This window comes from Saccostrea cucullata, unplaced genomic scaffold (genome assembly GCF_032062105.1).
Source record: "Saccostrea cucullata isolate Sc308-1 unplaced genomic scaffold, CSIRO_AGI_Scuc_v1 ctg783, whole genome shotgun sequence".
Taxonomy (NCBI): Eukaryota; Metazoa; Mollusca; class Bivalvia; order Ostreida; family Ostreidae; genus Saccostrea; species Saccostrea cuccullata.
The window spans coordinates 233,846-260,435 of record NW_026932035.1 but is presented as its reverse complement, the minus strand read 5'-3'; the positions used below and the strand labels follow the sequence as shown (position 1 = coordinate 260,435).

General features: G+C 34.4%; 1 protein-coding gene across 1 annotated transcript; it reads left to right on the top strand.

Annotated features, from left to right (window-relative positions):
* Nucleotides 1–24,990, top strand: LOC134234303 (dnaJ homolog subfamily C member 11-like). The gene is made up of 17 exons (XM_062716349.1): nt 1–73; nt 8,777–8,906; nt 9,367–9,440; nt 10,826–10,924; nt 11,081–11,148; nt 11,351–11,528; nt 11,881–11,948; nt 12,083–12,147; nt 12,292–12,422; nt 12,808–12,887; nt 13,480–13,596; nt 15,828–15,983; nt 18,233–18,302; nt 21,339–21,445; nt 23,073–23,166; nt 23,533–23,662; nt 24,400–24,990. Exons 1-17 carry the CDS (start codon nt 2–4, stop codon nt 24,444–24,446), a joined length of 1,686 nt encoding a protein of 561 aa, XP_062572333.1. The 5' UTR covers nt 1; the 3' UTR covers nt 24,447–24,990.
* The last annotated feature ends 1,600 nt before the right edge of the window (nt 24,991–26,590 follow it).

Below are 26,590 nucleotides of genomic sequence, written 5' to 3'. Positions count from 1 at the left end.
AATGGCGGCTTCCATGGATGACGATGGATTGCAAGCTGATGATCTCTATGTTCTACTAAATGTGGATAGAAAGGTTTATTTTTAAACAGTTAATAAGATTTGACAAATGCATAATTGAAAGAATTTACATTTATTTTCTATATATCTTGTAAGGAACTAATGATGACTTTGTAATTGACCGCATGACCTATCGTCTGTTCAAATTTCGAGTTAACTCAGCTTGGTTTAAAATTAAATTATACCCTAAACGTTAAACACTTGAAATGTAATTATGACTTTGGCGTTTTTCAAAATCTTTTAAGATCTTTTAAAATTGTTACTTTTAATATATTTTATAATATTTCATTCATTCACAAACCAATGCAACTGCAAGATGAAGAGTAGAGTAAATTCGGGTTTTAAAAAAAGTTGCATAATATTTTAAGTGAAATATTGCATATAGGATTTTTTTAAAAATGTGATATTATTTCATTATTCTATCTACATACAATGGAAGATTCCAAATGAAATTTGCTTAAATACAAGTGAAAGAAACAGCCTACCAGTTGCACAACAGTATTAAATTCTGATATTTATTCTTACCAAAAATGCGTAAGTTTGAGTAGATGTAATTAGAACAAACTTCTGAGAATTTTCCTTTTCAGATCTTGTAAAACAATTCTTTATAAAGATTTAAGTACCAAAAAATACATAGCCATCCAACAAGGCACGCAAGTTTGTATCGGTCAAAGTCGAGCAGGTGCTTGAAAATCTAGTCCAGGGTCTAATCACTCAGTACAATATATAGAAAAAATCAGCACGCCCTAAATTTTAGGGGAGGGGAGATTCAGGGATTATTTTGCGTCAGCCATGATTTGACGTGAACCTCAAGTGAAATACTGTTATGACACCTACCTCAGACAGTGATCTGTGATTCAAGGGAAACTATTCTGACAGCAAGGCTAAATTTTCAGTTGGGAAAGGTAACTCCATACCATGGGTATACAGTGTTTTCAATAAGAGCCGGCAACCAGCAAAATTAACCACCTGTATGAGAAATTTTGCCGGCTATGAAAGTTCTGTCATAAGATTTTGCCGGGGCTGATACGTGAAATTCATAGATTTTATCGCAACTATTTCCATGATCTAGAGTAGCTTCCCTTGAGTGCGCTCTTTTTTCAAGGAAGTTTGATTAGATCGATTGTGTCATGTACATAATGGCGTCGCGGATAACGAATATTTGAGCAAAGTCGTGGAGAAACCTGCTGGCCTGCTGTAACACATGCGCTTGAGATCACATACATTGAGAGGCATAAAGAATGGTCCCTTCCGAAAAGATCTGTTTGTGTTTTAAAATTTTCGATTGCAAATTGATTGTGCGGCAACCCCAATGTTAAGTAAGGGTTCCCCGTTGAAACAACAGCAAATATCTATATCTAGGCCAATATAATTTTAAGACCTTACGAAAAAATGTTGAATTTTTACAGAATTTCCTCAAACTGAAAATATAAAATGTTAAGCTAAGACATAATAATTACGAATAAAAGTCTTAATATTTTAATCGTGACTCAGAGGTAGAAATATTCTTACAGAATTTCCTCAAACTGAAAATGTAAAATTTTATTCTCATCTATTTGTGTAAGATCTCTTGAAGTACAGGAACAGTATCATTTTCGCATTTGGTAAAGTTTTAATATACTAGTATTTTGTATCAAATTCCATTTTTATGCCCCGCCATGAATATGGCCGGGGCATATAGTGTTTGTCATGTCCGTCTTCCGTCCTTCCGTCTTTCCGTCCTTCCGTCCTTCTGTCCTTCCGTCCTTCCGTCTTCCGTCACACTTTGCGTTTAGCTCTGTTCAAAGCTAAGTTTCTTTGAAACTATCCAAGATATTTTCATCAAACTTCATATGCTGATAGATATTGATGAGAGCTATGCAACTGCATCAACATTTTTTTACCCTGACCTTTCCTTTGACCTTGACCTCACTTTTCTTAAATTGGTGTTTAGCTCAGATTTGAACATACCATTCAAGTTGGTGTTATCAAATTTCACATGTTGATACAAACTTGCATGGATGATGCATCTAGAGATGAACACTACCAGACTTGCTTCTGATGCTGGATCTGACCTACATTTTCCAGATAAATGACCAGGTTCAAGTTTTTGGAGCAGGTCCATTTCCAAGGAACTATAAGCCCTACCCAATCCAAACTTTCATGGACGATGCATCTAGGGATGAACACTACCAGACTTGCTTCGGATGCTGGATCTGACCTACATTTTCCTGATGAGTGACCAGGTTATAGTTTTTGAAGCAGGTCCATTCCTAAGGAACTATAAGCCCTACCCAAACCAAACTTGCATGGATGATGCATATAGAGATGGACACTACCAGACTTGCTTCGGATGCTGAATCTGACCTACATTTTCATTCCCAAGTAACTATAAGCCCTACCTGAACCAAACTTGCATGGATGATGCATTTAGGGATGGACACTACCAGACTTGCTTCGGATGCTGGATCTGACCTATATTTTAATTCCCTAATAACTATAAGCCCTGCCTGAACCAAACTTGCATGGATGATGCATCTAGGGATGGACACTACCAGACTTGCTTCGGATGCTGGATCTGACCTATATTTTCATTCCCAAGTAACTATAAGCCCTGTAGGGGTGAAACGGTTCACCGCGGTATTTTTTCTCGGTTCGATACACGGTACAAAGTCTCTACTTTCGGTTCAATTCGTTTTTCGGTCGGGATCGTCATTCAGTCGGGTTTGGCATATGGTATCAACATGCTTCTCTAGTTCAAAAACGTAAATTTTTGTGGACTTAAAGTTTGTAAAATGTTTTTTAACAGTCAAATCAATTAAGGTGATTTATTCTATCCATTTTGCACATAAATTCTTTGACTAGATTAAATAAAAGGAAGGATAAAGCAACAGTTGAATTGATTTCCTTCTATCAAAATGTATCGTACCGAAAATAACCGAACCGAGACCAAATTTTTCGATACGTATCGAACCGTGAAGGAGGCGTATCGTTTCACCCCTAAAGCCCTGCCTGAACCAAACTTGCATGGATGATCCATCTAGGGATGGACACTACCGGACTTGCTTCGGATGCTGGATCTGACCTATATTTTCATTCCCAAGTAACTATAAGCCCTGCCTGAATCAAACTTGCATGGATGATCCATCTAGGGATGGGCACTACCAGACTTGCTTCGGATGCTGAATCTGACCTATATTTTCATTCCCAAGTAACTATAAGCCCTGCCTGAACCAAACTTGCATGGATGATGCATCTAGGGATGGACACTACCAGACTTGCTTCGGATGCTGAATCTGACCTATATTTTCATTCCCAAGTAACTATAAGCCCTGCCTGAACCAAACTTGCATGGATGATGCATCTAGGGATGGACACTACCAGACTTGCTTCGGATGCTGGATCTGACCTACATTTTTATTCTCAAGTAACTTTAAGCCGTACCTGAACCAAACTTGCATGGATGATGCATCTAGGGATGGACACTAACAGACTTGCTTCGGATGCTGGATTTGACCTACATTTTAATTCCTTAGTAACTATAACCCCTACCTGAACCAAACTGATCAAATTTTATACACATACGAATTTTCATGTTGCTTTACTAAATATCCTTGGCGGGGCATTCGTGTCCTATGGACATATTTCTAGTCTTAATTATTTTGTTCTGACAATCTGTACAAAATGCCAAAGTAAATCAGTTTAAAGATTAATTTATGAAAAGTCTAAGATTGCAGAATATTTCAATTTTTTGGGGGTACTGTACATCACCAAGTGTTTAAAAAATCTTAAATTTTTAACTAAATTTTTTTTTTTTAAATTTTGAATAAAAGTCCTGACCAATTTATGTGAAAGGGACTAAATATGTAGAATTTTCAGTATAATATATCCTATCACAGACAATTGTCTGTACTAGAATTTAATACTTAAATTGTATAGTATGTTTGTATACATACTTAGTTTTCAGAAGAAAAAACTCAGTCTGTCAAAAATTTGTCAATCAAATCTGTGAAAAGGTAAAAATTGGTTTCGAATTGGCTTTTTTAGGTAAAATTTGATAATTGATAGTGACAGCAATGTGAAAGAATGGTACTTTTTTAATGGCCTGAGAGTTAAGAAAAATGAGTCAAAAATGCTGATTTTCGTTTTCGGCTGGGGGGCTTCACCCCCCTGGGCCCCCTACCAGGGCTCTGCCCTGGACCCGCTGGGGGCCTAAGGCGGCCCCCAGACCCCTCGCCGAGACTGGTTTCCTGCTATTCCATCTATTTCTCCTTCTATTGAAAATCTTATTGAAAACACTGGGTATATCTATAAACTGTTTCTTTGTATCGGTGTAACCAAAGACATGTCTCTGGTATTATGTAACACAGAACATGAAAAAAATCAAGTGCATTTAAAACAAACATATTCACTGTATATACTACCGTTCATAAGCAAATATTGCCATTATTTAATAAATGAAAGTGGATAGACCTAAATTAAAAACATGTGATAAATATAGAATAAAAATTTAAACATCAGGTAGGTAAGGCCAAAAAAAAATTAATCAACAGTTTCTCAGGCCAAAAAAATCAAAATTTAATGCGGCAGGCAGGCATTTTTTTTTTTTTTTTTTTTTTTTTTGGAAGCTGGTTAAACACCTTTTTTAAGCCATTTGTTCAATAAAATGATAATATCTACCAATTCTTAATTTTTGTTCTCTGAAATTGGTTATAATATGTATTCAAGTTTCAATAATGTTACTCCAAACATTTATTTAAAAGTTACGGTAATCCATAAAATACTGAAAATTTGGAAGAAATGTATTGTTTTTCTAATAAAAATGTCTATCTTTGCATTTATGAAAAGGGGAATAACTCGATTTACTTTTTTTCAACTTGGAATCCCTTTTCAATATGTCAATAAAATTGATGAATGCGGCCGTTTTTGAACTGAAGCGGCGGTGCCTGAGAAACTATTGATTAATTTTTTTGGGCCTAATCAAACAACAAAACATCGCTTCAATATATTTAAAAAATGAATGAAAATAATTGCATGATCTGTTCAAACTGTGATTTTGCTTAAAAAATATTTACCTGGTGAATTATATTTTGCAACTTTTAATTGATGATAGAACTGAGAAGAGGCAGAAATACCTTTGCAAATATGTTATTGTTTACTTCGTTCCGAATTCATGTTTTTCCAAATCTCAGTAAAAATAGCTTTCTACAATGATGCAGAAATCATATTTACCTTGTTCGGACAATTTCAATTTTCATAAACCGGGGCGTTATCACAAAAAGAAATTACAATCCGGTGAATTGTTTATCTACTCACACGCAAATGAATGTCAACAACTCACATCTGTTGATTTAGAGTTATCGTTCATTGCATCTCCCTAGCGTTCAGACAAAATGCTATTGCATGTGTAAATATGTCCACTATGACCTTTCACCCTGACCTCATAGCCATCCACCTGTATGAACACTTCCCACATCAATCAAGTTCTACCAGTCATACCTTTCACCACTGTTTAGACTGTTGGGTGAGCATGGTGAGTGCAGCTGTGTATTATATGATAACCTTCCTATTCATTTTAACTTAGCTGTAACTAGTCTTGTTACAATCATTGCAAATCATCAGAAAATTGTTGCAGTGCATCAGCGGCAATTGATGGAAAACTTCAAAATTGTTTGTCGCTATAAATTTTTAAAAAAATATTTGTTCAACCAAACTTAGCTTATCCCTTAACTCATCAAACGATGTTCCTTCTTATGGAAATGGTGGACAAACTTTCCAACTTAGCATATTTTGATGTTGATGTCACTGTTTTCTATTGAAAAAAAAAATGTTTTTATTTACTAGAATATCTGAATATTTACAAGGTTAACTTTTTTACAAAGTAACTTTGAATTAAAGTTCTAAATATTGATATTGTATGCCACCAAGTCATTTTGATAATTGATAGTAAATCTGATTGCGATTTTGCAACACTAGTACCCCAGAAGTAATCTAATTTTATCTTGAGACTGTCCATTACCACCCATATACCTGCAATGTAGCAGACAATTTCAGAATCATTCCAGCTGTTTGAACTTTATTTCGCTCACTGCACCTATTATTACATTTGCAGCTAAAAATTAGATGGTCTGTGTCCCATATGAGTTTAATACATTGACATACTACCATGAATCAGAATTCTTGTGCCTGTTTACTGATCAGAATTTCTTTTAGTGATGATACATGTACCACCAATATGATTACGGTACAGTCAATGTGAAATGAATGATATAATCACTATGTATTATCCTTGGGTATCTTTATTCATGTATACTGTAAAATCACGTAATTTTGTGAGGTCAAATTTTTGTGGTTTGATGAAAAGTCTTCAAATTGGTTCATGGGGATTTGGATGGATTGTTTTAGTAGTTAATCTGTTATGTATGTAACATTTTACATTTCGTGGTGGACATGAATTCATTGATTTCTTCATACCTTGAAAATAACAAAACTTAACCCCCACAAAAAATTATGATTTCACAGTAATTATGGACAAATTAAAAATTATGTCAGTAAGTATAAATGGTATGGTTTGAGTAATATCCTATTCCTATAATATGATTACTGTGGAATCATTTGAATTGATTTGAAATACTGTAGATCACTTTATTTTCGCGACACCTTATTTTCGCGAGATGGTCATTGACTCTTTATTAGCGAGACAAAATTTTCACGAATTGTGGTCATTGCCCTATATAATCTTAAGGAATTCTATTATACACGAGATTGAAATTTTTCGCGAGCATGTCGTCTTGCGTAATTACATGAAAATAAAGTTCTCGCGAATAAAAAGTGATTTAAAGTATGTCAATATTTACAACCAAGAAAGTCTTACAACTTCATGAATACTTGACATGGTCCATGAGGTTTTAATCAATGTCATTTACACACTTGGATTTCTGCAATATTTTTTTCTATGAAAGAAACATTTTTATGACTCTGTCAAGATACATTAGTAAACTTACATGTCCAACTGTCAGATATCTTTCTCAAAGACTGTTACTTCTAAAGTCTATTCTGTAGAATCATTTTATTAATGCACAGGGGGGCCAATCTAAATGGATTGCTTAAATTTTATAGATTTGTGGATGCCTAATTTCATGTATTTTAAAAAGGAATAACTGTCTTATTTTTCGAATTCATGACGTGATCAATGGATTGGCTTGTGTGATAATTTGCATAAACGCCAAAGGCGTTTATGCATAAAATTATCACACAAGCCAATCCATTGATCATCTTCATGAATTCGAAAAATCTGACAGTTATTCCTTATATTTACATGCTTTGATTCCGCCAATCCACGGGCTCCAAGCCTGCTTCTCTCTAGGTGTTGTCCCGCCCTGCACGTGGTTTTTTTGGAACTGCGCCAAAACATTCATGAGGAAATAAATTACATTTACAATTGGTAATTTTATCTCGGACAAAGACATTGGAAATGTAAATATTTGCTCATATTTTTCAAAAGGAAAAATGACAATGAAACCCCGGTATATACTAAATTTGTGGATGTTAATTTTCAGATGCAGGATGCCCACAAATTCCTGCTATATTGTTAAAACCCTGACCCATGGTGTGGGATGTGGCCTACAATGAATTCGGAATCAAAGTTTTACAAAGGATTATATTAAAAGGAAAAATAAATCTTTGAAATTCTTCTCAAGAACAGCAAGGCAATGGTTGATCATGTTTATATGTAAGCACCCTCAGCTAGTTTAAAAACAAGTTTGTACAAATCATGACTCTTAGGGGTAGAGTGGAGACACAATTGACAAAAGTTTTACAAAGTAATGTTAAGGAAATTTATATCTTTTAAAAAAAATCTCATGAATTGCAAATCCATGATCATAATTTTTTTTTATGGAAACATCCTCAGGTAAGGTCATGTTGGTTGAAGTTTCATCAAATCATGACACACACTGACAGGAGTATGCAGGTCAATGGTCAATCAAAGTTTAACATAAAAAGATATTGAAAATTATGTCTTTTTCTTTAGAATAGCAAAATCACGATAAATCACATTGATATAGACATAGAAGCATCCTCATGTAGTGCTCATTAAAGTTTGTTTAAATCATGACCCTTAGGGTAGGATGAGCAGAATTTGGGGATCATATTTAGAGAAGTACTTAATAAAAATTTCACAGGTATAGCAAAGCCATGATTGGCCTTAGTTATGTAAAAAGCATCATCAGGTACAGGTATTATATTTAAATTTGTTAAAACCATGATCCCCAGGAGTCCACAATGGCAATCAACGTTTAACATTGGAGTACATAGGAAAATTACAAATCTTTTTATCAAGTTAAGTAGAGCAATGATTAGTCATATTTATATGGAAGCATCTTCAGTTAGTAAAGATTAATTTTTGAAGTTTGTACAAATTTTTACCCCTTGTGATAGGATGGGTTCATAAAAAGAAATCTGCTGATGAAGAACAAAAGGGTCATAGTTACTCAGGTGAGAGTTTTGGCCCATGGGCCTCCTGTGGATTGCTGTAAATTGTTAGGCGCCTTTACAGGGAAATCTTGACTCTAAATCTATAGTACAGTAAGCCCTACAAGGTATTTATTAGATATGACAGTTGCAAATCAGCAAGATTGAAATTCACTCTGGGAAATGGGAATTTGGGAATTTGAAGTTGTTCATTTTGGATTGTTGAAGTAATGTTTGATTGGTTGAATGAATTTTTAATTTATAACAGGCCACAAACCAAGAGATCAACAAAGCCTTTCGACGGATGAGTAGAATATTTCATCCAGACAAACACTTGGATGCAGTAAAGAAAAAACAAGCAGAGGTTTTCTTCAACAAAATCAAAAATGCCTATGAAAGTAAGTTTGTTGTGGATGGACGAAGTTGTAGAAAATATCAAAGACAAAAAAATAATTCCTGTATTTTTGGAAATAATTTTTTTTTTATGCAATTGCTAGGAATGGATCAAATGTAAAAGTTGAAGGTAACAAACAGTGATCAATCTTTTAAATCAGTAAACTAAAAGAATTGGGATCAGGTGCACAGGAGGAGTAAGAATTCCCTGTCAACTGGTTAAACCAGTCAAGAGGCCTGTGTATTGATAGATTACATAGAAAAAAGAAAATGTTACATTTGATCTGTTGGTTTCAACAGTGATCTAAGTAACGAATTTCAAAATATTACTATATGAAGCATGAATTGTTAATATATAATAATTCATGTAATTCAAAGCACAATACATGTACTGATGATGATTTTAAAATCAGACTAAATTTTTTAATTTTAGATATTTTGCCTAAATGATTCTTTTATTTATAGTACTTAGTAATCCCAATAAGAGAGAAATTTATAACCGCTACGGAATGAAAGGACTGGAGGTAGAGGGACTGGAGGTAGGTATTGAGTATACTATAGTTTTTAGTTCATAATTGATACATAATAATCAAAAGATCTTAGAATTTCTGACAAACATATTTGCATTGAAATCCTTGGGAAGAAAGGGAGGGGATTTTGCAGTACTGGAGGGGTTCCCCCAAGATAGAATGTTCTGTTGATCATTGAATTATAAATGTCCTATGGACCTGGTTAAGAATTCGTTCTGCATATTCACAATGTTGCAAAATCAACATGGGCAATAACTTGAACTCAGTGCATTTACTACGAACAATCCAGAGTTCTGAATGTCAACATGGTGAGTAAATTTGAAGTGAGAAAAAACGTTGAGAAAATTAGTTGAATTTTAGTCTTTATTTGGATTATACTTTATGTTTAAAGGCACAACCAACCTAAAAAAGCACTGGTTTGTTATTTATATTCTTCAAAATTGTTTTGGGGTGATTCTGCAATTTTTTGCTACATTTTGGGTATATGGGAGGTATTCAAACTGTGGTGAGGGCTTGTCCTGAGACACAGATTATTCTAACTAGGCTCCCCCACTGATTTTGGAGATATACAGAAAACTGTGGAAAACTGCTACTATATGCTTGTGTTCCCTCAATAAAATATTTGGTTGTTGAAAGTGCTGACAAATGAAAATGCATGGTTGTGACCCCCACCTCCCCCCAACTGATATTGCTTCCTACAGGCCTGTAAGATGATTAATAAGAGTAAAAAAATAGGGTGGTCATGAATGTATGGGGGAAAGGGTGAAATTTTATGTATAAGTATCCCAGTTTGGTGTAGGTGAAATTTCATGTATAAGTATCCCAATATAGTGTAGGTGAAATTTTTTTTATGAGCATCCCAATATAGTATAGGTTCAAGATCATTTTAATAATGGCCCATGAGGACAGGGTTGAGTCACTGATGTGGGACTAAAATCTTAAATGGAAATTTATAGGAAAAAGTTTTTTATCTTCTCAAGAACACTGGGAAAGGTTACTCATGCAACTGCAGCAAGCATTGTTGCCCATGGACCTCTTGTTAATGCATAATTGGATCTCATGTCTTTTAAATGAAAAGGCTAGATTTCTATCACAAGCAGAAGAAAAACAATAAAACAGAGTGAATTGTGTTATCGTACATGAAATATGATTATGCAGGTACATAAAAAGTTTGATGCATGCATGGTATTCTTTCATGTCCAGATATAAGTCTTAAAGTTGATGAGATTTAAGCATATTGTAAAAATTTTAATTGGTATTAGCATGTATAACCAAAGAAACTTTGATGCTGGGTACATATTTACCAGTATACAGTGTACATTTCTTTCTCTCTGAAATTTACCTTCACCAATATATTACCTAGACCCTTCAACTTATTTATGTCATTTTCACAGATTATCACAAGGACAAAGTCCCCTGCAGAAATCATAGCAGAATTAGATAGATTGAAGTATGAACAGGAACAACGCAAGTTACAGAGAACCAGTCCAGCGGTAATATTTCTGTCTTTTCTCAGCAATGTTTGAGAACATAAATTAACTATTTGTGGCATAGTACTGATATTATCAAACACCTTTACATGAAATAGGATAGTATGACAGGTTTGAATGTGCCACTTGTTATTGTAATAACATTGAATGGTTTTGTAGGGAGAGGTAGAAGTTGGAATTAATGCCACCAATCTATTTGAGGGTTATGTCATTGACCCAGATTATGAGTAAGTGATGATGCACTAAGTTTATTCCTGTTATTTGAGGCATTATCCGTAATTGTCAGAAGATTGAATTCGATCATGAAACAATTGAAATAATACATGTACAATGTAGCAATATTGATGGCTGTGCTTTTATTTAAGGATGATTATTTTGAAGTCCCAGATTCTTATGTTTAGATGAACTGTATTATATCAATTTCCACAGAGACAGGCTTGGTTACGTAGAGATTTCCGAGTTCCACATCTCCCAGTCTGTAGATTATCCAATAACTACAAAGGACACGGCCATTGTCTCTGGGTCAGTCTCCTCGAGGAACGGAAATGGATCTGGAAATTTGTTAGTGGGATACCGTCGACAGACCTCAGACAAAGGCTGGCTACAGGTAGTCTAACATTGCTCAGTCTTCCTTGCTCTGTCCAATAATTAGGAATTATTCAATTCTCTAGTTTTGGCTACTGTTTATCACTAAATGCAGCACCTTACTTTTTGTGAGATTCAAGAAGTCATTTGGTATTTATAAATGTGGGGGAAATCATGAATGTTGATTATTATAGTACATGTATATAACTGTGATCTTAGAAGAGCTGTAAGCTAGATTTCTCGCCAATAAACTGTGATTTTCAGTATGTATTTTACATAAAAATTAGTCTTTTTAAGAACTTTGCTTTATGTAATAACTAGTTCAATAAACATGTACATAATGTTTTTGATAAACTGTTGTGTTTTATTCTTAGGGACAGGTTACATTTGGTCGATCAGTGCCAATGGAACTGCATGCCTACAGACAGCTAACCAGGAGATGGTACAGAATCTTTTTTTTTCAAACAAAAAAACCCATGGACATTAATAAGAGTAAATCAAACACATTGAACAACAAACATTATAATTAAAAAAAATGATTAAATTTCAAAAGAATACCTCACTGACATTTTTCAGTTACTGTAAAGGTGCTATTGGCCTTGGTTTGCACAACAATTCCATGCAGTTAGGCCTGTCCTTCAGTAAGTTCTAACTTTACCGCAGCTGTGTTTTATACAGCTTGCTTTTCTTTCATGTAAGATTGTAATTGTAGCTTCCTGTACCATGAATTGATTGAATTGTTCAGCTACACATACATGTATGTTTTATAAATGATGTCTTTACAGTATTATCCTGTCAGTTAGACCGCCACATTCAGGGAGAAATGGCTCTGAGCATTGTCAATACATCCAGATCTAATTTGAGCACCACTTTACGGATTGATAAGGAGCCACACAGAGCTTCATTTACAGTACAAGTAAGATTTAACAAAATACTAAACTGGCATATGTTTGATATGTGTCAGCTGTACAAAGACATCACATATTTTGACCCCATTTTAATAATATTGATGAATTCTTTTATTTAGAAAGGATAACATTTGGTAACACTGTGAATTTGTGTATTTCTAAAAAAAAAAACCACAAAATTGAAGGTTTTATTAAGATCATAAGTTAAAAATCCAGGTCAGATGTGTAAGTATGACACTTCAGTGACATAGATCTAAATCAAGTATCAAGATTGTCTTCCTTAGTGAAGGACTTTTATTGTACATTAGTGATTCTCTTATGTTTGATAAAGCTTGGATCATGGTAACTGCATAGAGCTAATATCACAATTTAATTTTCTAATGGATTTCGTAGGTTGGTGCTTCCAATTTTGCCAGAGCCATATATGTCAGGGACTTTCAGGATTATGACTGCAAGATGAGATTATCATTGACGTAAGTAAATGTATAGTTGAAGTATACCATTAAAGGAGTTAGCAAGATTCCAGTCTACCTTAGGCTAGGGCTATTTCCCTGATAAATATGATGAAGAACAACAAAGTCATGATCATTCATATTTACAGTACATACCTATATACAGTTAAACTTTGGTATCTTGAACATTAATATCTTGAATACCATGGATATGTGGAAGTGATTTGGAAGTCCCAACCCCTTATTCTCATATTCTTATAAAGAAGCATCATCAGATATTGTAGATGCAAATTTGTTCAAATCATGACCCCTGAGGTAATAGTGACAAATTTTACATGGGAATATATCAGAAAAAAATCTGCTGATGAACAAAAAAAGGCTGTAGTTGCTTAGGTTAGCATTGTGACTCATGGGCCTCTTGTTCAAGAATCTGTCCTTAATTTTCAGTCCTATTTGTTGAAATTCTTCTTTATTTTTTATAAAATTTTCTAATGCCAAAGAAGAGACAAATTTGATCTTAAAGTTGTTTTCAAGTACGTGTAATGTTTTGTCTAAGAATACAGCTGAGTTGAAATTTTCAATGAGTTGTTTTGATGCTTGTTTTCTTTTTCAGAGGTGGGACCGTAGGATGGTATTTCGCTTATGGTGTGCAAAAGAAAATTACAGAATTCAGCACAATACACGCCAAGATGATAATTGGAAATAATGGTGGGGTCCGACTACAATTAAGGTATTTACCTGTACTTAGTGTAAACTGCACCCAAACATAAAAAGTACGTCCTTTAAAATTCATAACCCTCTAATCTCTAATTTGGTGCATTCACAATTCTTCCATTCAATTTAGTTGATATTATTTTGGGGCTCATTGTGATAAGAGGTACATGTATAACTCTCATTAGGGTAAATGTTAAAGAAAAAAATTGTATGAATGACCAATAAGATAGTGTACTTTAATATCTGTATGTTGTTAGCTCACCTGAGCCGAAGGCTCAAGTGAGCTTTTCTGCTCACATTTTGTCCGTCGTCCGTCCGTCCGTCTGTCTGTCTGTCCGTCTGTAAACTTTTCACATTTTCGACTTCTTCTCAAGAACCACTGGGCCAATTTTGACCAAACTTGGTACAAAGCATCCTTGGGTAAAGGAGAATTTAAATTGTTAAAATAAAGGGCCAAGTCCCTTCACAAGGGGAGATAATCAAGAAAAGACAAAAATAGGGTGGGGTCATTAAAAAATCTTCTTCTCAAGAACCACTGGGCCAGAAAAGCTTTGAAACTTATGTGGAAGCATCCTGGTATAGTGTAGATTCTAAATTGTTCAAATCATGACCCCCGATAAAGGGCGGGGCCACAATGGCGAATCAAAGTTTTACATAGAAATATATAGGAAAAATCTTTGAAAATCTTCTTCTCAAGAACCACTGGGCCAGAAAAGCTGAAACTTACGTGGAAGCATTCTGGGGTAGTGTAGATTCTAAATTGTTAAAATCATGACCCCCGGGGGAAGGGCGGGGCCACAATGGCGAATCAAAGTTTTACATAGAAATATATAGGAAAAATCTTTGAAAATCTTCTTCTCAAGAACCACTGGGCCAGAAAAGCTGAAACTTATGTGGAAGCATCCTGGTATAGTGTAGATTCTAAATTGTTCCAATCATGACCCCCGGGGGAAGGGCGGGGCCACAGTTTGGAATCAAAGTTTTACATAGAAATATATAGGAAAAATCTTTGAAAATCTTCTTCTCAAGAACCACTGGGCCAGAAAAGCTGAAACTTATGTGGAAGCATCCTGGTATAGTGTAGATTCTAAATTGTTCCAATCATGACCCCCGAGGGAAGGGCGGGGCCACAGTTTGGAATCAAAGTTTTACATAGAAATATATAGGAAAAATCTTTGAAAATCTTCTTCTCAAGAACCACTGGGCCAGAAAAGCTGAAACTTATATGGAAGCATCCTGGTATAGCGTAGATTCTAAATTGTTCAAATCATGAACCCCGGGGGAAGGGCGGGGCCACAATGGGGAATCAAAGTTTTACATAGAAATATATAGGAAAAATCTTTGAAAATCTTCTTCTCAAGAACCACTGGGTCAGAAAAGCAGAAATTTATATGGAAGCATCCTGGGGTAATGTAGATTCCCTGGGGGAGGGGCGGGACCACAATGGGGAATCAAAATTTTACATAGAAATATATAGGAAAAATCTTTGAAAATCGTCTTCTCAAGAACCACTGGGCCAGAAAAGCTGAAAGTTTTGTGGAAGCATCCTGAGGTAGTGTAGATTCTAAATTATTCAAATCATGACCCCCGGGGGAAGGGCGGGGCCACAATGGCGAATCAAAGTTTTACATAGAAATATATAGGAAAAAACTTTGAAAATCTTCTTCTCAAGAACCACTGGGCCAGAAAAGCTGAAACTTATGTGGAAGCATCCTGGGGTAGTGTAGATTCTAAATTGTTCAAATCATGACCCCCGGGGGAAGGGCGGGGCCACAATGGGAAATCAAAGTTTTACATAGAAATATATAGGAAAAATCTTTGAAAATCTTCTTCTCAAGAACCACTGGGCCAGAAAAGCTGAAACTTATGTGGAAGCATCCTGGTATAGTGTAGATTCTAAATTGTTAAAATCATGACCCCCGGGGGAAGGGCGGGGCCACAATAATCAAAGATTTACATAAAATTATATAAGAAAAATCTTTGAAAATCTTCTTCTCAAAAACCACTGGGCCAAAAAAGCAGAAACTTATGTGCACATGGAAGGATTTTGGGGTAGTGTAGATTTCAAAATGTCTAAATTATGATCAGTGGGGTAGGGTTGGGATGCATTATGTATTAAAGGGGGAAATTGGTAAAGAACAGAATAATAAAGCTGTACTCAGGTGAGCGATGTGGCCCATGGGCCTCTTGTTTTATTTCATTCCAGGGTAGGGAGATAATTGTTGGATCTGTATGTTATTTTTGCAGGCTACATCGAGGACGACAATCATACACTTTCCCAATTCTACTGTCAGAGCAGGTGCTACCTACATCTATATTCTATGGAACATTTATCCCTACCTTAGCTTATTTTGCTGTGAAGAAGTTAATTATCGATCCCTTTATCAAACAGAAAGAATCTGAGTAAGTGTGCTTTTTCAAAACAGTAAGTTGGTTATAAATTTACTTTGCTTTTGAAATTCATACATGAATAGAACAAATTTATGTTAATGATGAGACATATGGTAAACTTGGAATTTGTATTGTACACACTGCTACTGTTGAACTTCATGTACTGTAAACCAATTATTATAGGGTGAATTCACCATGCATCGGACACATACCTTGCATCGGACAACTTTAGACAATAAACTCTCTTTCAACTTAAGAGTTCCGTGTATTTATTTGTTTCTGTCTTGAAGCTGAAGACTTAAATTTTTTAATGATACCGATTGTTATTATCATGTTGTGATAAAAATACCCCGAGAATGGCCTTGAAGTTACATCATATTTTACATCATCAAAGGGGAACAACCAGGAATTTAAGATTTTGCGATTTTTAGAGTTATCGTTCTTAAAATTCGACTTCAACGGAACGAGGCAGACTTTGGTGAATAAAGTCAAAGATTGATAATTTTACATAAATTTTAAAGAAATTTCACTTCAATGTTCGTATAATTCTTTTAAAAGCTGGTTTTCACTAGTATGTTCATTTCTCCGTACATCGGACACAAATTAACCATGCATCGGACACTTTCCGATGCAAAGGTAAGCACTACCATTTTCATACAGAACCCAGCTGATAGCTGTTTTTTGCGGAAAAGGAAAATAAAAACTCTATATTTTCAGTCAAAATACAGGTTATCGATGTATGACGTCTGGAATTTGACTCAATTTATTTCTACAAACCAGAGTATGATAAACCATGAAAAAAGGCGCGAATTACCGCATTATAAGCATTTTAAAGCATTTTTAAGGCAGAGTGAGGTCTCTTGAATCGTTCTACATTTGTGCAACGATATCGTCAATTAGATTTAAATTGAGGGTTAATTCTTAGATAAAAGATAAAAATGTATCCATATCAAGGATTTTAAAGCACTTTAATAAAGGTATGATATTTATCCAGTCAAAATACCGTCTGTCCAATGCATGGTAAACAATGTCCGATCCATGGTGAATTTTGAGTTATTCCTAAAAACTCGATTTTTGAGGATATTTTCTAAATAAAGGGCATATAATTGTGTCCCAAATTGATATTTTAATCACAAACTAAATGTTAAACTCCATTTTGATAATTTTCCGTCGGTAGCGATATCGCTAGAACTTGTTGAAGTACAAGGGTATCCGATGCATGGTGAATTCACCCTACGCGTCATTTTTTATTCGCGACTAACCGCTAGAGAACTAATCCGCGACGATTTATTTCCGCGAACGAGTGGTCACATTTTTTTAGTTCCACAAGTATTTTTTGTATTAAATTAAAATCTTATATCTGCCCATAAATTAGATAAAATGCTACCGTGAGTACGGCTCACGCATTATTCAAGACATTCTGTGTATAGCGTCCATTTAAAATCTTATATTCGTCCCTTAAGTGGGTAAAATTTTACCATTCACGACGATGTCCAGAATAGTGAAAGTCGGGGAAAAAAATCGAGGAGATTAAAGTTGATTTAAAACTGTGAAAGTGCCTCATACCAATTGGGTAATCGGCGCTTTCCGAGATCTACATAGCCAAAGGGCAATTATTATACATGGTTTGGACAGAGCAGGACTGGGCCATAATTAGTTGTAATTAACCAGGCTATATCTAACTCGTCTGTGACAATAAATGAACAATAATAACACAAGCTGATATAATTGACATTTTAATCATTTTTATACAAATAGTTTAAGAGTTGCCTTTCGTTTTTTATATTTTCACTGAATGTTTGTAATTAAATCTTATCTACTTCTAGTACGCTAAAGTTCTTCCGTGATTACATATTGAAGTGTTGGGATCGGTATTCAAAAAGGGCAAATAACTCCAATCATAACATGTGAAGAAAATGAACAACTGGTTCGCGACGATAAATATCCGCGAGCAGAGGTTACTCGCGGAACTCGCGGATATTTATAGCACGCGTATAATACTTGGTTTACAGTATTTCAATTCTTGGGTGGGGGAATTTTGAACATTTTGTAGATCAACAAAATAAGGCATAAACATGTAAAAAAAAAAAAAAAAAAAAAAAAGTAAATAGATTGCATAAGATTGGAAATAACTATCTTACGTTTCGCTGGTAAAACTAAGTTTGCGGCCGTTATATAAACATTAACTGACCCAAATCCCAATGTAGAAGATGGTTTTAACCTAATTTATATTTTAAGTTTTTTCGTGTATTATGTTACAGAGAACTTAAAAGGAAACAAGAAGAACAGTCTGAGGAATTATTACAGAAAAAGAAAGATGCAGAAATAGCTGTAAGTTCTATACATGTGTAGTCAAGAGGCAATGTTTATGAAAATCTCTTTCAAAGCCTTATTATTCTGAATCAGTTCTTACTGACTTATTTTTTCCAAATAATAATAGAGAACTTGCAACATGTATAGTATATTGAATTTCACTTAGAATTTTGACTTGTGATCTTGTAAATTGTGTTATGACATAGACATGAATTGAGGAATGGCTGACATAACTGTGTAATTTGAGATATGACATAGACATGAATTGAGGAGTCACTGACATTACTGTGTACAGGGATTTATCTAGCTTTTTTGTTTTACTACCGTTTTATATGAAAAGGGGAAAAAATGAGAGCCGTAGGCTCGATATGAGCGCCGGAGGCGCGAGTATTCTAGGGGGGTCCGGGGGCATGCCCCCCCGGAAAATTTTTAAATAAATGGAGCAAAATCCTGCATTCTTAGAGCTTCTGAGGGCCATTTGTAGACCTTTACAAAGGCCACAAAAACGTCACTTTTTAGACAAAATATTAAATAACTAAAAAAAAAAAAAAATTAAACCTGGTCAATACTTTATTTACTTTTTTCTCTCAATATCTATCACAAATCAATTCTGTTTTTCCTGTTTCACTACTAACATTGTTTTTGTTGTTAGTCCATTCTTCCGATCCATAGTGATATAATCTCCGTCTTACTCATTTACACTTTTCTTTTTTACTCTGCAATCCAGACGTATATTTTGACATCATGGACATAGCACATGTTTACCGATCAATATCAAATAGAAGCTTGAATATTCTACTCTCTCTTTTAAAAGCGTTTGAATGACTAGGATGGTAAATTAGGATATGCTGTTAAACTTCAATCGGACAAAAACGGAAAATTTCAGTACGATGTTTTAAATATTCTCTGTTTAATCAAGAGAATTTTCTATCTGAAAAGGGGAATTTTTTCACTTTTTTCAAGAGGGGAAAGGTACCGTTTACCGGTAGTAAAAACAGCCTTGATAAATCCCTGGTGTAAATTGTGCTATGACGTAGACATGAATTGAGGAGTCACTGACATTACTGTGTAAATTGTGTTATGTGGTAGACATGAATTGAGGAGTTGCTGACATCACTGTTTAAATTGTGTTATGACATAGACATGAATTGAGGAGTTGCTGACATCACTGTGTAAATTGTGTTATAACGTAGACGTGAATTTAGGAGTTGATGACATTACTGTGTAAATTGTGTTATGAGGTAGACGTGAATTTAGGAGTCGCTAACATTACTATGTGTAAATTGTGTTATGAGTTAGACGTGAATTGAGGAGTTACTAACATTACTATGTGTAAATTTTGTTATTACACAGACATTAATTGAGGAGTTGATGGCTTTACTGTGTAAACTGTGCTATGACGTAGACATGAATTGAGGAGTCACTGACATTACTGTTTAATTTGTGTTATGTGGTAGACATGAATTGAGGAGTTGCTGACATCACTGTTTAAATTGTGTTATGACACAGACATGAATTGAGGAGTTGCTGACATTACTGTGTAAATTGTGCTATGACGTAGACATGAATTGAGGAGTCACTGACATTACTGTGTAAATTGTGTTATGTGGTAGACATGAATTGAGGAGTTGCTGACATCACTGTTTAAATTGTGTTATGACATAGACATGAATTGAGGAGTTGCTGACATCACTGTGTAAATTGTGTTATAACGTAGACGTGAATTGAGGAGTTGATGACATTACTGTGGAAAATGTGTTATGAGTTAGACGTGAATTTAGGAGTCGCTAACATTACTATGTGTAAATTGTGTTATGAGTTAGATGTGAATTGAGGACTTACTAACATTACTATGTGTAAATTTTGTTATTACATAGACATTAATTGAGGAGTCACTGACATTACTGTGTAAATTGTGTTATGAGGTAGACATGAATTAAGGAGTTGCTGACATTACTGTGTAAATTGTGTTATGACGTAGACATGAATTGAGGAGTTGCTGACATCACTGTGTAAATTGTGTTATGACATAGACATGAATTGAGGAGTTGATGACAATACTGTGTAGAGTGTTATGAGGTAGACATGAATTGAGGAGTCGCTGACAATGCCTGACATTACTTTGTAAATTGTGTTATGACGTAGATATGAATTGAGGAGTTGCTGACATTACTGTGTAGTTTGTATTATGAGGTAGATATGAATACGTTGTATTTCCATTAGTTAACTCTTCAGAATTAGAGGCGCGTTTGGTCCTGAATTGAGGAGTTGCTGACATTACTGTGTAGTTTGTATTATGAGGTAGATATGAATACGTTGTATTTCCATTAGTTAACTCTTCAGAATTAGAGGCGCGTTTGGTCATATGACTGGGACAGCATGGCATGGCGGATAATACAAAACATGCCAGTCTTAATCCAATTTTAAATGGTAAGTGCATTTGTCATTCTAACGAATGAATAGAAGAACTAAAAGACGTGTGTAAAAGAGCGAAAACCCTAACTTTATCGTTCATTAAAAAAAAATACGACATTTCTGAGGTATGTGTACTGTCTTTAAATGTAGCATTACGATAAATAGATACATACGATCAGCAATAGATGTAAATTAATATCCTTGTCATCTCTACTCTTGATTTAAATAAAGTCCACAACAATAAAATATTTCATATGCATTTTGTTAAGATTTGTTCATCGACATTCAACATGTTGTTTACATGTTTATATTACGTTTGTCCCAGAAATCCCGCGAGATTTGTACATTTTCCGACTTTTTCACAAAAGAGCGCACTAAGAACTATAACTCTTCAATAGTGGAAATAGAACGTATTAAGGAGTTGATGACATTACTGTGTAAATTGTGCTATGAAGTAGACATGAATTGTTGCTGACATTACTGTGTAAATTGTGTTATGACGTAGACATGATTTGAGGAGTTGCTGACATTACTGTATACATTGTGTTATGACGTAGACATGAATTGAGGAGTTGCTGACATTACTGTGTAAATTGAGTTATGATGTAGACATGAATTGAGGAGTTGCTGACATTACAGGTGGAGCTGATGGAACAGACAGTAGCGAGAAGTTTGGAGTACGAGACTCGTAGGAATGGGTTGATAATTCTAAAGGCCCTGTATGGTCAACTTACAACAGAGGATGGGTAGGTGCCACATAAACTATAGATTACAAACACAAATTTGTTATGCAGAGGATTGATTTTTATGCCCCCTTTGAAGAACGGAGGGCATATTGCTATGCTGCTGTCTGTTGGCTTTTTAGGGTGTTAGTCCACCAAGTTTCTTTTCATTTTCTTCACAACCGTTACACATACTGAAATGAAATTTGGTACTGTAAAACTCGGTTAGTGCAAACACAGATATTGCGAATTCACATATATAGCGAAGTTATATTGGATCCCCAGCTATACAAATTTAACAAATTCTTTATACGGATATAAGGAAATAATTTCATAGGTCCCAGTGACTTTGTTATAACTGAGTTTTACTGTATAGAGATTTATCATAAGAATATCTACGTCATGTTCTGTTTTGGGTACAGTTGAGCCAATTTTGAAAGATTTATGCCCCGTGGACTTACAAAAATTCCAATTATTTTGGGGAAGGGGGCATAAGTGTTTTACAAACATCTTTTGTATTATTTGATATCCCATTTCTTCTTGTGCTTGAAAGTATTAACTATTTTGTTAAAAACATGTGCTTACTTGCTAACTTTTAAAGTTTCTCCCTTGACTAATAATCCTAAAACTTCTTTATACACAAGTGAGTTTTTCTGATCACATTTTGTCCGTCGTCCGTCCGTCCGTCTAGCTGTCTGTCCGTCTGTCTGTCGGTCTGTAAACTTTTCACATTTTCGACTTCTTCTCAAGAACCACTGGGCCAATTTTGACCAAACTTGGTACAAAGCATCCTTGGGTGAAGGAGAATTTAAATTGTTAAAATTAAGGGCCAAGTCCCCTTACAAGGGGAGATAATCAAGAAAAGACAAAAATAGGGCGGGGTCATTAAAAAATCTTCTTCTCAAGAACCACTGGGCCAGAAAAGCTGAAACTTATGTGGAAGCTTCCTGGGGCAGTGTAGGTTCTAAAATGTTCAAATCATGAACGCTGGGGGTAGGGCGGGGTCACAATGGGGAATCAAAGTTTTACATAGAAATATATAGGAAAAATCTTTGAAAATCTTCTTTTAAAGAACCACTGGGCCAGAAAAACTGAAACTTTTGTGGAAGCATCCTGGGGTAGTGTAGATTCTAAATTGTTCAAATCATGACCCCTGAGGGTAGGGCAGGGCCACAATTGGGAATCAAAGTTTTACATAGAAATATATAGGAAAAAGCTTTGAAAATCTTCTTCTAAAGAACCACTAGGCCAGAAAAACTGAAACTTATGTGGAAGCATCCTGGGGTAATGTAGATTCCAAATTGTTCAAATCATGACCCCTGGGGGTAGGGCAGGACCACATTGGGGAATCAAAGTTTTACATAGAAAAAAATAGGAAAATCTTTGAAAATCTTCTTCTCAAGAACCACTGGGCCAGAAAAGCTGAAACTTATGTGCACATGGAAGCATCCTTGGGCAATGCAGATTTCAAAATGTCTAAATTATGATCAGTGGGGTAAGGTGGGGTCGCAATATGTATTACAAGGGGGAAATCTGGTAAAGAACAGAATGGACAAAGCTTCTCAGGTGAGTGATTTGGCCCATGGGCCTCTTGTTTTAACATATACTGTATTTAAAATGAAGCATACTGCTATTGGTGTTTTTATTACAGAGAATTAGCAGAATCCAATTGTTTAGATGTTAAAGTCCCACTACAAGCACTTGTTGTAGAATCACAGCTTATCATTTTAGATTCCAGTACTAAGGTAGGAGACCAATTATCAATAATAAATTCTTCTAAGTACATGTACATGTATATTGAGAGTTTCCATGAAAAAAAGTGTAACTTCAATGAGTGAAGACTTCAAAGTAAATTGAATTCTGAATGCAGGTATGCTGTGTAGTCTGTGTACCATACTTGCCCTTTACAAATTGGAAACTTTCAAACACAACCTTTGCTCTGATAACTGACCCTTTTTCAATTCATATATTCTAGGCACAGTCTTGGTGATATAAAATATTTTTCAAAATTTATTTCTATGTGACTTTGTTAACATTTTGAAAGTACACTATAAATTGTTGTTTTAAGCAGTGAAGAGCAGATAAACTGTCATGTGTTCTGTTGTTTACAGAGTGAACTTCCGGGTTTCTATGACCCCTGTCCTGACCAGGAGAAGAGTTTGTACATCCGCTATAACTTCAGGAACCGACCTCATCAGGTGACCGTTACAGACAAAGAACCCATCAGACTGCCACTACAAAGTAAGAACTCTTTACTGCAGGGTTTTAAGATGTAAAAAAGCAATTATTGGAAACCTGTTATATTTACAGGAAAAGTAATATGTTCCTCTCTCCTCATTTCATTGCTCAATAATCATGTATGAAGTGAAAGAAAACTAAAAAGTATAAATGAATTATTGAGTATGTGGTAACAGTGATTATATCCTTTATTTAGAGTAAATTTTTCTTTATATTTTATTTATTTTTTTTTTGTAGGGGGTGGGGGAATTCATCACCATCATACCAAACCCAAATACCCGGTAAACATATTTTTGCTAATCAGTTGTACACTCCACAATATTCACTTTACTTTCCGTTTGATTACTTTTTTTCCCTACTCTTTAGTTTCTCATCAGTTTAAGATACTTTGGCTGCATTTTGCTTGTCTACTACCTTGTGTTAGACCTTTTAAAGTATTGTTTGGGAAAGTGTATCAGCAGGACGGAATTAGATTAAGCAACCTGAAGATTAAGATTTTGTAAATGTTACTACGTAATAAGGAAATACTGTACATGAATTAAATTTAATGTGTTGTACGATATTTGGGAGAAATTGATTTTTGAACAAAATAGGGTAGATTTGATTTTTAAATTGAATTTCTTCATATCCTTTTTTATGCTTTCTAGCTTTCTAGGAACTTTTTCTTTCCATATTTTTCAAAACTATGTTTCTTTTCTAATTCAGGTTCAGATTCTAAACTAAATTTAATTCTGTTTCAGGGCATGTGATGCTGGATGAAACAGAGGAATCATTTGTTCATCTATGACACGGGCTGGGATATAGAATAAAATCTTTATCAGTGGACAGTTTATGTGTGTTCATCTAGGGCTTTATAGACATAGTCTAAACAATGTTTCTCTTTGGCACTGCTATCAATAAAATTAAGGTCATGTCAAGCATTGTCTGTGGGAGCCTTTGTTTTTGTCACAGTTTCAGAAATGTCATTTGTGGAATGGACGTTCGAGATAAATTGAAACAAACATCTAAATGTGAGGAGTTGATTACTATCATTATTTGATTATTTAATAAACAATCATACAAATTCAATGCATAAAGTAAGACTTCACAATGGTATATCAATATCATAATTGATTAGCAATTCTACAATGTTAAGGGCACTGAACATTTATTTTCAAGTCAGTTTTAAAAACCTGCTCATAATAGGACAAAGAATACAGTTAGTAGAGCATTTATGTTCCTATATATAACTGTAAGCATTTAAGACAAGCATTTAGTTTATGGTAAGTACTAATAAGTACTGTGATGTTCCAAGTATTAATTACAATGTGTGCATTTGAGTATGTTCTGTTGACAATAAATTATATGTTTTACTTATTGATTTCTTTATATTTATTTTTTTAATTATTTTTTATTAAGTAATTTTTATGTCTTTCTTCAAAAACAAAGATCATAGTTTATGCACATGTTACCAGTTTAGTGATACATGTGCAAGTCCGTAATATTTAAGACAATCCTTTATCTCTGTCATGAGAACTGTGAATTGAAAAGTCATTACTCAGAAGGTGTCAGCAAGAAAAATTATGCCTGTGTCAACATCTGAAATCAATTTACCCTTCAGGTCAAAGTTCACTCCTAATTGGATTTTTACAGTTTAATGTGTGATTGTCATAGCAGTTAATTCAATGACTGATACTGTAATTATGTATATGCCATTTTTATTGTCATTAACTGTACTTTGGATAACTGTATGGAAATAATTAATTCACCTGGGTAAATTATTTAATTATTATATCTGCAATTTTTTTTTTACTTTTTTTTTATTGAAAACATTACATTAAGTCGTGGAAAATCTTCAGAAAAAAAGGTTAGTATTTAATGTCATGAGTTATAACAATTTTGATGCACCAGTTGATCTTTAAAAATCTTAATCAAATGAACCATCCCGCGTTATTTGGTAATGAAAAACACCGATCCGTTTTTGATATACTTACTCGGCGCTGTGTATGGAAATACATGTATACATATGGTCTGTTTGAAGTAATATGAATGTATTTAAATAAATCTCGTAGTGCCGCACTAATCTTTGATCCCTAGTTAATCCGATCTAGCGTGTAGAACGCACCCTCTTTATCCCTCACAGATGCTGGTCCAAATGTGAGATTCCCCGCAGAGAACGTGGACATGAATTACGCTGCACCCAGCATACAATAACCGTAGTCTACACATGTATACATATATCTCCCGTAATGCAAATTCTTCAAAATATATACCTCTTAATGTGTTTAGAGTCATATGAACAATATGTATTTTCAAGATATAGAAAAAAAAAATTCTCAGCTAATATTTAAATATTGTTACATTTCAAGCGATTAAAATTGCCCCCCTCTCAAAAAATCAAAAGACGTGATTTTTCTCAAGACAATGACTTACCGTATATATCTTTTTAAATCATGTTATTAAATGAAATCAGTATTACAAGTTTAACTCCATTTTATAACGTTAATTATAATAATCAAAATCGTCAGTTAGAAGTTACAACTGGCTATTTGTCATGTTTCATTTTCAGTCTGTGTTTTGAGAACTGATAACGATATTTTCTCTTTTATCAATAATGAAACAATATTAAATTCTTATTAAATAAATGAAAAATAGATAAACTAAAACGGAGACATAAAAAAAAACTCTTGTATGTAATGGTATTAAATTTTGCGGTAGAAATTTCCTTATAAAAATTCTGGATAAATTTCATTGAAGAAAATATTTAAATGTCAAGAAATCCTTTAACGTCTTGCAGGTTATAATTACATGTAGGTGAACAGACTATACTGCTATTTTAATTAAGGCAGTTTTATTGTAAAAACTGATTAATTAGCAGAAATGTCAGCCTGTTAATTGTGTGTATCGATTTTCAGTAGAACGATTTGCAGTAATCATAACTGTGACACGGAG